At 42.1% G+C, this 14,795-nt stretch overlaps 1 protein-coding gene across 23 annotated transcripts in view; it reads right to left on the bottom strand.

The window, feature by feature from the left end:
- The window catches only part of NRXN1 (neurexin 1), a 625,130-nt gene that overhangs the window by 36,207 nt on the left and 574,128 nt on the right, over positions 1-14,795 (bottom strand). Inside the window, exons 1-2 of one of the 23 annotated variants that reach the window (XM_065739662.1) lie at positions 12,037-12,114; positions 10,985-11,117 (exon numbers count right to left, since the gene is read on the bottom strand). The exons of 19 other annotated variants lie outside the window; for them this stretch is intronic. In XM_065739662.1, coding sequence (XP_065595734.1) covers positions 10,985-11,092 — 108 coding nt within the window. In that variant the 5' untranslated portion in view covers positions 11,093-11,117; positions 12,037-12,114. Of the gene's footprint in view, positions 1-10,984; positions 11,118-11,816; positions 11,923-12,036; positions 12,127-14,795 lie in introns of those variants that run through there. 3 more of the 23 variants (XM_065739663.1, XM_065739665.1, XM_065739664.1) reach the window with 3 other exon arrangements.

The following is a 14,795-nucleotide window of genomic DNA, read 5'->3' on the forward strand; positions in this document are numbered from 1 at the left end:
CAGAATAATTCAAAAGAAACTGTAATCTTACCTGCAGAAGAGGAAAATGAATAAATATTTAATTCTTTTCTTGTAGACAGCGAATTAGAAAATAGGCAGAGCAAGCACGTGTGTGTGTGCGTCTGCGGGAGACTCTTTAATCCATGCATTTCACAATGTTTAGAAAGATACAATTGCCATTTCACAGCTGCTTTCACAGAGGTCATTGTTGCCTGATTCAAAACTTCATTACAGCCTCCATTCAAAGGCTGGCAAAGCTCTCTGCGTGGCAGTACTCAGTCTCAGATCAGGGGCGACCCGCAAAGCCTGTGCTACCTTTCCCAGTGTCAAGGATCAAGGTCAAGTAGAGGTCTCTCATTCACTGCTGGCAATGCCATTAACCTTGCCATTTTTAGCTGCAGAGGACTAGATACATTTAGGAGCACCAGAGACTCAGCAAACTCATTATTTCTGTCTCATGCTCAAGCGTTTTGATCCCCACTCCCCAACATGCATTGACAGAGCCTTATACTTTACAAAATAAAACTTGCTTGGGTCCTAACCCAGCAAATTGAATGAGAACACTCTCTGCTTATTGCCACAATCTCCCAGAGCCTTTATTACGCCGATTTCAGCCCCTCCTGCAGCATCTGATCTGGTGAGAGAGCAACCTTTGCTTATAGAGGCACAAGTTGTAACACTTCAGTGCACAGCTGTGAGCTGGGGATGCCATTGCATATACACAAGAGAAAAACAGCACTTCCATGATAGCAGCAGCTCTGCATTAAACCGTAGAAACATGCAAGAAACAAACAGCACTAATTATTCTAGATAAGAAAATTATCAGCAAAGTGGAATGCCAGAATCTCTAAAATACATGCAGACAACCTTATCAGACATAGTATCTAATTTTCTTAAGCAATTAGGGCCTCCTTTGAGGATCCATTCTACTTCTCATAACGGTTGGTCTACTCTCCTCATTCCCTGTGTTTTTAGCTACCGGGGATAATAAGGATATGGATTAATGACTGATTTTAATGTCACGTAACACTAGCAACATACATATAATGCAGTGATTATATAAGAAAGTGTCTCTAATCACTCTTCAAGGAATCATTACCTACAGATGTGCCAGTTTGCCTTTAAAAGTGCAACCCTGTCAAAATCAAAGTGCATTTTTATTAAAAAACAGACGGAGTCAAGCAAATAAGCTATGCAACCCTACCTCACAACAAGCCAAAACTTCATGCAATAATTTACATTGTGTAGAAAAGCATTTATGTAAAACAGCAATTTTGGGTTAGTTGCATTTTTTTTCTTTCTTTATTTTCCTCTCCAGCTGAACTCTAGTGAAGCTTTAGAGAAGCCAGCACCTATGCCCCTACACAGCAATCTTGCTGTTCATTACAGGACAGATATCAAAGCACAGTCATCTTAAAAAAAAGAAATGAAGGAACATTTTGTGTCACTACATAAAGCATAGATGTTCACAGAGGCAAAACTCGCTTTAATCATGTCTCTGAAAGACAAGAGTGGCTTTGTCAGCATTGCACACCGACTTCTGCATCCAAGTCTACTCTCTCTAGTAATTTCCCCTCTAAAAATGGCATCTGATCTCTCCTTTTCATTAAGGGTTCAACATTCATAAATGAAAGACAATTAAAATAATTTCAAAATCAAACAGCAAAAAGCCAGAACTGCTTTACAAGCAAACTCTTACCCTAATTGCTCTTCAAATGCATCTCCCACTTCTACTCTCCTCTCATAATGTCAATGAGATTTAAGTCAAAGTTTTCAGAAACAAGGATGAATTCATCTGCTGTAATTCTGCTAACTGGGTCTTCAGGTCTTATGAAGTATTACTTCCACTGCTGTCAAGGAGTGTTTTGCTTAGGTAAAGACAGATGAGCATTCACCTAGAAAGATCTACCAGCCTCTTTGCCATCAGCAGGTTCTGCAGAAGCTCCGGTCAATAAGAGAAGATCTTTAAGGTCCGCTCCAAGCCAAACCATTCAATGATTTTATAAGCCACATTTATGCTTATGTTTTATAATTGTAGCTTGTTCTTCACTTGCTGTATTGAAATATCATAAAAAGAAATGACAGAAAACTAAAACAGATTGTTCAGTGTTCCTAAGCAACAAATTTAAAGGGCAAAACGAAAGCTTCAGCCATTTCTATCTCCTAAAGACTTCCAATATGTAACTATTAGAAAGGTCCACCTAAAACTTTAATGGTTGAAGAATACTCAGGAAATAGTTAGGGCTTTATGACCCACAGATTCCTTCATAGTCCTGTGTGAGACCTAGCCTAGATAAGTTTGAACAAGTTCCTCTGGAACTGAATGTGAACACTGGTTTAGAAATCATCTTGACCTACACTTCTCTGCCTTCAGTCAGAGTTCTCTATTATCTGAATTGAAATTTTGCTAGCTGGAAGAGGCTATAACATTTGTTCCATGCCACTGATGGGCAGAGATCCTTTCTATACATAAGGAGGTACAAGTCATTTTTCTATTTTTGAAATAGAAAGTCTTAAGTAATTTGATTGTTAGACTTTGATCCTGATAGACTTTCCCTCAGCCCAAAAGTTAACAGGCAAAAATAAAAAAGTTGTTTAGTTGTTGTTGCTTTTTTTTTTTTTTTTTTAAGTTTTGGTGTTTGTTTGTTGCCATTCTAGAAGGTTAAGATACTGCTATCCCTAGTTTTTAAAAGGGGCTACAGAAGTATCCAAGAATGGTTTCCTAACCACTGGCTTGAATAAGAAATATTTTCACTTTCTTCAATTTATTGTTTTTTCTTCTCCATTACCTACAAGAGGTTAATTTGTGTTTAATAGTCAATTCTGTGGAAGGCTTCTGAAGATAATATCAACTGAGAAGTTAGGGGCAGCACATCTGTCCAAAGAAGATATTCTGCCTAAACTCAGATTATTTAAATACAATGCTTTTTCCCTTCATATCACCTCAATGATCGTTCTCAAATATATAAGCTGTCCTCTACAGCTGAACCACTGCCGAAAAAATGAAAGGTTGCATATCAAGTACTTCTACAATTCTGCCTGAATATTGGAAACCAACTATTCACTGTTCTTGACTTAGCATGGAAATATGCACACACATACCACAGTAAAGGGTCTCACTTTGAAGGAGAATCTGCCAAGGAGCTGTCCCCACAAGGCTAATTTATGACTATCTTTGCCTTCCATAGCTGTAGCCCATGGCTGTGTGCAGGATTCAAAGTACCTGCTGAGGGATGAATCCTTTCTGAGACTTCATTTCACTGTTCTCAACAACCCTTCAGCAGTTTTCAGAACATTAAAGCAAACCAGTGTGTGACCTTGGGAGGACTGCCTACTTCCCAGCCACGGTGTTAAGGAAGGAATCAAGGCAGGTAAATTAGCAAGATCCTGGTGGCATATGTATGGTTATGGCATATTGTCCATTTTGCTTAAATATATATACTAAAAGGCAAGTTCATGTGCCCTTTGCACGCATCTAGCTCCAAGTGGGGCTGATGCATGTGAGCTACCACCTCCAAGTGCAGCCCTGGTGTTCAGAGTGGGTAGATAGTAGGGACAGATGCAATGATGCCCAGCTGAATTTCCAGTCCATAGGAAGTAACAGGCAACAATTTCAGGAGCATTGGTTCTGAGAACTGAGTGTAACACTTCACTAAAGTGATTAAAAAATACCCAAAATCCACAAAAACAAATAAACAAAAAGGCAACCCCACATTTCTCCAAATGGACTACCAAGAGCAGCACAGACAGTTATTGAGACTTTTGAGGATTTCATTGGCATGGCAGTGATGGTAAGGAGAGCACGATTCTCTCTCCCCTGATCTGATAGCTGCAGTGAGACAGAAAGTAAGTACATCTTCCCTGATAAATACTACAATCCCAACTCTTAAAATATATCTGGTCCTCCGTCAGCCACCTGCTATGCAGTGACAACCAAACAAAAAGATCCATGGAAAGATGCCAGTGCTTTGTTCAGCATTCAGACCTGGCCAGCTCTGTCAAACAGAGACACCTTAGACTGGGCACGCACACCACGTATAGAGCCTGAAACCAGGCCACTAGCATGAAGAGTCAGTAGTTTGCCTGCTGATGCCATCTCTGTGTGTCTGCTGCAGCAGTGCTCACCACTGAAATTCCTCTTTTCTGCAGACTGAGTGTGCCTACTGACCTAAGCATCCTTTATAGTATTTCAGCACCAGAACAGCTCCAAAGGGAAATCAGATCCAGAGGCTCATGCCACTGTTAACATTTCTGTTAGGTATATCAATTTACAAGCTATGTATATGTGAGTATATTTATATATTTATGCATTCTCTCTATATAGCATATATAAAAACTACATTCTCTTTTTATTGCTGACCTCACTGGTCGTCACAATCTCAGGACCATTCTTGGCAGTGGTTTTAACTTGTAGGACCACCCTTCAGTGCACCTCTCACAGTCCCCATCTTCGGCGGAACACAAAGGCTTATATCCATGCAGAAACATATACAGGAGGAACAAAGGCCTCCTCCAAATTAATAAACTTCTACTGGAAGTCTATCCAAACTCAAAGAAACACCTTTACTTAGCTGTTGCTGCATTTGAGGGGATACAATAACATGCAAAATGCTGAATGTAAACTCAAATAGCATCTGAAAAATGCAACAAACAGCACGATGACACATTTTCTAACGTATTTAGTTTTTAGAGGCTAATTTCACCTGAACACACAATTTATTTGCCAGCCCTGATGCTCTTTCTTAGGTAGATGTTTTACTGGGAAACTGGTACTGGAGGACAAGCCCGATAGAGAATATTCACAACACAGGAGAATTATTTTTAATATGTGAAAATACCTGTGCTAACGTTTTAGTATAAGACAATTTGCAAAGCTCACATGAACTGTGTCTGTTAAATGGTGACACAGACGTGTAGGTGAAACTTGCTTCAAAATGTCAGAATAATGTGCTTAATACTTTTCACATAATTCTTACTTGAATGCTCAGATTCAGCTAAAGCAGAGAATCCATTGATTTGGTGGCACATCCATAAATGAACAAGGAGTGAGATGTGAGTGATGGAGGAGGGAACTGCAGCTAGAAACACTGGTTATGCAGCAGGCGCACACTGATGTGGCAAGGAAGCAGGGCCTAGAAGCCCATGACTCCATCTGGACGTGCCAAGCTATGAAAGACACAGACTGTAGTCTGGCATTTGAACAGATCTAGTTATCAAAATGGGAGAGAACGTTTTAGCCAACAGCTTTCACAGCTTCAGCTGATCATGCTCCAGTTATTAACACAGCTAAGGCAGCATCTTTCCTTTTTGCTCTCTACAGCTCAGTGAAAGTACAGGTAAATGACGTGCACTACCAGCCTGATACACAACTGATACTACTTATAGTTCATCCAAGAATAAAGTTATTTCTTATGTTCATCACATTATTTAGTAATCTCAGATTTTCCTGTCTAACTAATCACAAGTAACTGAGAGTCTTCTCTCAGAAACAGAATGAATTACAGTTGAAGCAGGCTTTCAGTGGTCATTTATCACTCTACACTGCATTTTCAGATCATTTACCCTGGTTACTTTCCGTTGCTTTATTCACACATACAACAATACCTGAAGTTGAAAAATTGACTTTAATCCGTGAAGCCACTTGGATACTGGGCTATAAAAAGAACAACAGAAAGACTACTAGACAGTGATATCAGCCTCAGCACAATGCAAGGAAGGAGCAAAGGCCATGGATCAGCTGCCAACGCTCACCCTGCAGTGGATGCACACTGCAAGAATGATCCCACTCTCATAAAAGCTCCTGCTCTTTCCTCGTTCAGATGAATCACCTATATGGCACTTGGACAGGATATTACAGTTTGGATGCAAGCGACATTGTCTCAAGCTGACTTTTACGAGACAAGGTTGACTATCTCAGTTGCCTGTTTTATTAAGTTCCAGAAAATGAAGATCACACAAAACAACAAATACATTCTTATGGACTTACAGGCTGTTATCATTTCCCTTTTAACCACCTGCTGCACAAATCCAGAGAGAGATCTGAATGTCAATCTGTATCCTTCCTGCCTCATGCATAATCACTGGTAACCTTGAAGGACTGTTTTGCAAAGGTCAGAAAGACAGCCTTTTCAGATGTCATTTCACTTACATTATGCCCTAGGTATATCCAGCAGGAAAGGGAATTACACAGCAATATAAATTTCCTGCACAGGTAAAGCTGCAAAGGAGTTGGTTAAGGCTGGGCCAGATGACAGTGTAAGTTACAGTAAAGTGTGGGGTCTTTCTTAGGTATGCCTCCATGTAAAAATCATACAACCAGCAATTTAGGACTGAAGATACCAGCAGAAAGAAATACATTACACTCATTCTCTCCTAGCCATTTTGTGTGCCTTGACTGCTGCAAGAGTTAGCAGAAACTTCGGTCTGTAATGTTATCTAGAACAACATAAACAGAGATTTGAGTAACAGAGAGGCAGTTCTTTAAAGTCCTTTCCTAACCAGAGCTGAACGAAGTCAATTAGGTTGGTGCTGTGTAGAGCCAGGAGTTGGATTCAGTGATCCTTGTGGGTCCCTTCCAACCCTGGATATTCTGTGATTAAAGGAACCATTTCAACCACACGCTGAACACAACATGGGAATCCTACGGTTCTAGCTCTGCCAGGCTGAGCTGAAGTCCATATAAATCATAGCATGCAAACAACATTTCTCAGGACCAAGTGCCCAGACAAACAAGGTGTGCTGCTGCAGCACTGTGCCCTTTACGCCCAGGAGGAGAACAGAGCTATTCCTGGCACTGATGAGACAGGGCTGAAATCAGCTGATGATGCTCACGAGGGACATGGCAGATCCTTGGACGCAGAGGGCCTGGGGCTGCTCAGGCTGTTCAGGGCAGATGGACATCCTTGATGAAATCACAATCTACATTTTTAGCTTGGCTCTGCAAACTGCTGGGAAGCTGGCATGCACTGGGATGCCATGTCTGACGTTGAGCTCAGTGTCACAGAACATATTTGCATTCAGAAGTAGAGCTTACTTACCGGAGGGTTTATTTATTTATTTATTTTCACCAGCCCGCTGTGATTTTGGCTGAGGGTCTCCACTCCTCCCCCCCCCCCCCCCTCTCTGATAGACATTTGCTCTTTGTCAAGCTCCACCATACTCAATTTCTCAGCTTCCCCATCTTTGGTGCATTATTGACATTTAAATGCCAGAATTGAATATATCTGTGCAGAACGCAAAGTAAAACTGTGACTTTTAGTCCTCTGTCATATCCTTGCTACTAAGCAATTGTAACATGAGTGAGGAGCTCAAAAACATGGCTCCTAATGCCATGCAAACTCCATTTTTGCTCCTGCTGCAGAACATACTGTACGCAAATAATGCACATTTGTTCACTTTCTATGTACTCTGTGGGCACTGCATTTCTTAAAGACCTGTTGGTCTTGCAAGGCAAAAGAGGTGAAAACCAAAAGGCATCCTTCACTCCTTTGATGCAGCTGTGCCCCAGATGCACATTCTGCTTTGAGGAAATTATAAAAACTGGTAGTGGTAACAACACGGATGCACAGCCCTGGATGCTCACCACCCTTTTCCTGAGCAAAGGAACCCCGCTGAGTAACTGTTTTTGGTTAACAGTTCAAGTAATCTTATAGACAAATCTGAAAATCCAACAAAACTCTGGAATGCCATAACGTAAATCAGCACTAAACGACAACACAAAAATGCAAAGTATACCCCCCAGCCTCCAGCACAGAACAATACAACAGCACAGGTAATGGTGCAGCCTCCAAGGTCTCATAATGAGTGGACTTGAAAAGGAAATTCCAAAAAGAGGTCAGAAAGACAACAACAAAAAAGTGGGAGATCTACATGAAAGAAAAGCTAAATACAAAACCCAGAAACTTCAATTACTTTGAGTCTTCTTGTCACTCAGTGTTTAGGCTTTTTTTTTTCTATGCTTGTTGTTTCTGTTTGCAGCCATCTTGTAACCACATTAGAGAAACCAACCAACAAGGCAGCAATACTGTGACCAAGAAATACAATCTACTCTGTGCTAAATACCATAAGTTATTCTACTCACTTCAGGATGTGGGCCAAAAAGATGGCCAGACTCAAACCAGAAAGTGTTCTAAGGTCCTGCACATTACAACCTTTCAGTATCAAGAAATGCTTTGTAGAATTTCAGACCATCTGAAAGCTTCCCATTTATGCACTGGCAGGCAATCATTTAGTTCATGAGATGGAACTTAAAATGACTCATTTTGGTGAAAATGCCATCTTGCTCATATCCCACTTCAGCTCTGATATACTTTTAGCAGCAAACCACTATGAGACAGGCAGGTTTAGAAATCAATTTTTATGTCTTTACATACTCAGACTTCTGTGCTACTCAAGACTTCTGCCAGGGATAACAAGTTGAACACATTTAAGTTCATGAACAGAACTGCACTGACTTTAAGATTGGAGGAATGTCACCCTAAATCCACTCTTTTTTGGAAATCCAGCCTCACTGATGCACAGGACCAACACATTCACCCACAAATGACCAAAGTGCCTGCATACACACAAAGCATACATTCTAATCACTGAGCTTTCCATAGGATTTTTAAGTTTGCATACGCTTTTTTCCTCCTAGATGTAGTCTAGTGTATTAGTAGAGAAAACCAAGCAGGACTTCTTGCTAAGAGCAATCTGGATGTATAAGCATGGAGTAAGAATTCAAATTCCTTGGCAAAATCCTACCAAACACCAACCAGCCCCCAGTCTTCTTCATTTAGGCATGGTACTTAGACTGGAAGCATTACCTGAAATTTCACCCAGAAGGGATTTAAGGTAGAAAAAATAAAATAAAATAAAATAAAATAGATGAGCCCTACTGAAATGTGCAACTACATAACTAAATCTAGTTGTTGAGTCCTACAGTGAAAAATAAGGCCCAGTTCAGATGCTCACAATGATAAGAGCAAAATACTGTGATCATTCACACTTGTGAGAGAAACCTTTAATGGTTTTGTCAGGTCCTGCCAGGATCTGCAGCTCAGAGGGGCTTTCATGAGAAGAGCAAAATGCCCCATGGATTGAAAAAAACCACACCCACAGAATACAATAGAGGCAATTACTGCTGTTGGAACATGCCAAATAAATGTAATTTTTTGTGTGTGTGTGTGGCAAAGACTCTCATCAGTTAGTTGCATGAAAAGCAACTTCATTTGTAAGCACTCGTGCTTGAAACAAATAAATGACTAAACATCATATTAATACACACAACTAAAAGGAGTGATAAAATATTTCAAGCTACCGAAAATGTCAGCCAAAAAGTTATGAAAACCACTTCCTGCTTATCAGCAGGTTCCAACTGCCAAGCCCCTCCCTAGGCAAGACAGAAATTGAGGCTTTCTTCAGAAGCAGCAGTATTTTGGTCCTTTGTGTGCATCCATCTTCTTTGGTGCTCCATGCAGGTACCTCTCCTAATGGCAGCAGCGATGGCTGCCCCTCCCCTGCACATCTTCCTTGCCTTAAAGCCGTGCTGACAACCCAGAACTTTTTATGTCATCTCAAATGCACAAGGTCACAAAATAAACCCTCTCGCGGTGTGACTGGGATTTCTTGCTAAATCAGCATTACTTCAAGACATAAAGCACAGTTGAGTTTTTAAGCATTGTCCTTAGGCTGTTTGTCTCTTCTGAATTCCTCTTGAATATTGATTTTGGATTTAAAGGTCCAGCTGCCCACCTAATCGGGCTGCCTGGGTATATACAAACTTTGACTGACTAATGGGTTATTTCAAATGCACAGATACCTCAAGGACTAAAGAACATGGACAACATGAACTTTTCCTCCCCGGCTTTACGCCACAAGGTTTCAGATCAAACTGTACCTTTGCTGTACCTTCAAGACACAAACCAGAACCAGATTGTTCTGTAGATTTCTTTTTTCAGTCATATCTAAAGCATACCTGCACAGCCTTATTCATAATCAATCCTAAAATACCAGGAAAATCACTTCAATATTAAACTTGAGACCGCAGGGTGGCTTCTGAGATATTCATAACTTCAGCAGCCCTCATATTAAGCAAATGGAAATCATTTTGCATGTGTCATCGGGATGCATCTCTCCACAGGTGAGCTACCATCTAGGCAGGTTTAATGGACAATTCCTCAGGTTGCCCTGGCAATTACTCCTGTGCTGACCTGGAAGGATCATTAATATTAGGGAGTCGAGAGGCAATTCAATTTCCATGCTGGCTCAGCCCTAAGCTTCTTCTAAGTAGATGCTGTCAGCTGTGTCAAATTACATATGATGACTAGGTGATGGGGAAGACTATTAGAAACAGAGCTGGGAATAGCAAACTCCACTCACAAAGTTTTCAGCCTGCACTTGGGTAGTAGCCTAAAATAATGACAGATGGCCAGAGCTATCAGGCAAGGGAAAATGCTAACGTGACCCCAAATGTTTTATTTTGGGCTAGGAAAGAGAAAAGCCAGGTAAGACATAGCTCAGGACAATAATTTCAGAGCTGCTTTATGGACTTGCATATTAAGAGATTTAAATGCATATTTGAAAAAGAAGGCTTGCTGGCAGGACTTTGAGGAAGCCCAGCTAGGAAGCACAGACTAGACTGCACAATACACCTAGTACATCAGAAGCACAAAGTTTTGATCCTAACCCCACAACCACGGTCCAAAACAACAACAAAAGACAGCTCAGCCCCAGATCAGCAGGTAACTTTTCCACAAACACAACATGATGAAGCAGCCCCACATCATACATCCTCGTAATACAGTTGTTACAACCCATAGAACCAGCCACCTTCCTCACTTTATCATCCTCTGACTGCGCTGAAAGCCATCAGAAAAGCCTTTTCCAGTGAGCAGAGAGGAGACATTTCTGCACAGCCAGAAGGTTCTGCTTCCCCCCCTCCCTCCCCTCTGCTGGCAGCTCTCCTTTTCACCCTCTCCCTGCCCGCTGTCCCGACGCATCCCACCTGGTGCAGCGCAATTCCCATGTGCCCACGCCAAGGCATTCTCACTCCTGCCGGGGAGGATGAGGACCAAAGCCCTCCTGGAGGAGCTCGGTGCTCCCCCCTACGCATACCTCGCCTCTTGGTTCACAGACAGCTTGGGAAGGGATGCTACTTTAAATCAGATGCCTTAAAGGTTTCTTACTTATCAATCAACTAATACATAACCTTGCTCTTCAGTGTTAAAAGCGAGCAAACAAACCATCATTAAAAAAAAACAAAACACACTTTCATCAATGTAAACATGCAGTGATTTACGCACTCCCCCCCCCCCCCCCAGATATCAAAAAGAACTCCTGTAAAAAACAAAGTCACTTGGATCATGAAATACGGGTTAGTCAGAGACAGTCATTCATTGCTATGCAATTTTTCTTATCAAAGCATGCAGATAACTCACAGCAATTCCAGCAGTGCAAATGCTCACTGAAACAAATCAGAGCAAAACAAATACACACACACACACACATACACACACACGCACATATTCTCAGCCCAAGGAACAGCATGCATGCTCAGGGTTTAAACATCCTTTAAGCCACAATAATTGCTAATTATTAACAACAAAGCAGCTATTGGAAGCAGTTTTTATTCATGCTTTTATTTGGTTCTTTTTAATTCTCCTTTCCTTTCTTCTCGCTTGTAGCAAACATGCTCAAACCATCCCTGCTGTTTAAAAAGAAAAACCCAACAAAAAACAGCAACAAACAAAGCAGAAGAGAGAAGCAGCAGCATCCATGCTCAGGTACCACCGCGTACCAACACAATTTCAAATCTACTCTCTATTTGCAACAGATACCGTGCAGAAATTTGATCTCAATATTAACGACATGCAATCTCCACGGAGACGTATTCTAGTTAGAAAAAAAATAAAGTCATTTTCAGTAATCGGTGCAAATGCTCTCCCCCCCCCCTCCGCCCCCCGCCCCGCTCGCTGTCAGCCTAATGGTCTCTGAATCCCTGCATGCTGCAGTGGTTCGCCTGCGCTCTGCACCGGCCGGGAGAGGAGAAGAAGCTACCTGCGAGTTCTCACAGTGCCATCTCATATCCATGTCTGCCTGGCTACCCTGCGTGCTTACGGCTTTTTTTTTTTTTTTCTTTGCTTTTTTTTTTTTTCCCCCCCTCCTTTTCTTCTTCTTCTCCCCCCCCCCTACTCCCTCCCCCTCCCCCTTCCTTAATTCTTAATGGCAATCCTAGGAAATTTAGTCCATCCTCTGAAATCAATACTGGTGACAGGCGCGCTCCCTGCCTCCGCGGGAGACGGGGATGATAAATTGCCTGCGCATCAGCCCGGCCTATCAGTGCCCGGCGCTCGGGCGGCGGCGGCGGCGGCGGGGAGAGGAGCGGAGCCGTGCCCGCCGCCACGTGCTGCCGCCAAGCCAATGGCCGCGCGCGGGGGCGCGCATCGGGGAGCGCCGCCATCTTCAGGCGGCAGGGAGCGGGAGTTAAATGCGCAAACGAGCGCAGAACTGAATTCGTGCGTCCACGCAAAACCCCCAGTCGGAAAGTTTGCCGCCATTTCAACCCTCCTCCCGCTTTTCTGGCCCCTGCTCTCATGTCTTTGACACAAAAGCGCTTGGAATAGCAGATGTGTCTGCTACAAGTGGCCTACATAAACGTCCGGTGACACGAGCCTTGCAGGGCCCTACAGGAGCTCAGCATTTGTTTTCCGTAGTGAATTCACTGCAGAAACACTACTGCTGCTTTAGGTAGTGAATGCTGGCTTGGCATCAAGAAACTATAGCTTCAGTAATTAAGTCCCTGCTTAAAAATATCAGTGTCATCCACGTGAAATCCATATATTTGTTTTGCTTTGCAGTTGAGTTTAACTCATAAACGCTCTACACCTTTAACATCCCAAGTAATTGTAAACAGGTTGTCTACCCGGAGATGAACTGACTCCAAACTGCAGCCTAAACGTGTGTGGAGAGGCTCCTAAAATCTGGAGGGAAGGGTCCTCAATGTCATCCCAGCTAAAGAGCCCATCGTGTTCTTATCAAATCCTTGCAGCTTCAGCACACTTTGGAGCTCCCTGTTTGACCAGTGGTCTGTCAGGAGGAGCCGAGCGGCTTTGGCTGCTTTTGGACTGGTGCCATTTTGTCACAGGCTTACTACATTATTGAGCATGTTGCTTGTCCCAGGCGTGGGTTGGATATGGCGAGGTTCCTCAGAGTGTAACTTCCTGACTTGCAGGGAGGCATTCTGTGCTGCCCACTAGGTCTGCTTAGCTGCATTGGTGCAAAACCTGGCTCTCGACCGTGATCCTGGCAACCATCAGGGCGAACTGCAAGGGCACTGCATGGAAAGTACCATTGCAGTCTTTTACACAGCTTTTCCTAAGCTTTTCTTCTCCTGGTGCACGTTAAGAAGCGCGTGCCACACAGTACGGTGTGATACGGAGATACAGTAGGCGGGATGGCTGTTTGAGACCTTACACAGAATCTGAAGATGCAGCTGAAAACGTGCCTGACTTCACATGTGAGGCTTTACATTGAAGCAAATTCCTGAGCGCTTTGTTGAATCAAGGCCAAATATACAAAAAATAATAATAATAAAAAAAATTTAAATAAAGTGATACTTAAATGCATGAATGTGATGAACCCAAAGATTTTGCATGAGTACACGCTCTCAAGTTGTACTTGAAAGCTTTCCTGAATCTGTATATTTTCCCAACTACATACACAATATCACTTTAAAACCTGCATGCTAATGCAGCGAGGGACAGTGAATGAGGAATATAGTGCCTATCTCATACCACAAAAGATTGTTGTAAATACCACAATGACAATCCTGTGTTGTTATCAAAATGAAGTAAGAGCATTATGTTGGAAAACCTTCACACACACAGAAAAAAAAAATCATAAAATCCAAGACAGAGCCAAGAATAGAAGCCCAACTTGAAACTGGATTTAAATTTAAACATGCTATATGTTAGAATAACTGGATGAGAACTGTACAGACACAGCATCATTAAAATCTTCACTACAGCAGAGAACATAGAGTTAAAATTACTATATCTTTTATAGAGATTACTCACAAGCAAAAAAGCTCCATTTTTTTCCTGCAATATACCATTATATTAAGAACAAAAAAAAAGTAGGCCTTCATTTCAGCTGAAGGTAGAGGCCCTAAGCTCTTGCCCCTCAGCTTAAGGGCAGGCACAAATGAAGCAGCTACAGGTGGGAGTGAGGTTTTTTTAATATATAATTATTTTTCTCAATGAACAGACAAAATCTGAGTAGTTAAAAAACCAAAATGTATGACTTAATCAGTATTTCCATACACAGGTATCCATGTACACAATCCTAGATAGCCACTTCACAGGCCAAAATATATTACTTTACACTTCTAAGGCTCTTAGTGGCAAAAATCCTGTGAGTTTTAAATAAGAACTTCTGGGCATTCTTAGGATTCAGTATTTCAGCCAAATTGCACCTCTCCCATGCTGAGGTCCAGCCACTTTCAAGTCCCCACGTGCTCCATAGGAAATATGTTTGACAAGTTTGAGGCACGTGTGGATTTGCAGTCTGCTGGGGGGTTTTATTTCAGAATTACTCATACACAAAGCAATTTTACTCAGAGTAGACAGGGATTAAGGAAGTCATCTTGCTCTGTCACAAAAGAGCTGGGACAGTGTTTGGGATACTGTCAGCGTGATATCTTTGCTTTCCCTCTGGAGACTTTTGCAAGACTCTACTCTGCTAAACTACCAAATTCTGAGAAACACGAAGTGTTGACACTGATATTTGTCATCAGTGTAACATCTAGTGTGCTCCGT

This window comes from Cyrtonyx montezumae, unplaced genomic scaffold (assembly GCF_038088225.1).
Source record: "Cyrtonyx montezumae isolate F1298 unplaced genomic scaffold, pur_monq_1.0 scaffold_24, whole genome shotgun sequence".
NCBI classification, from domain to species: domain Eukaryota; kingdom Metazoa; phylum Chordata; class Aves; order Galliformes; family Odontophoridae; genus Cyrtonyx; species Cyrtonyx montezumae.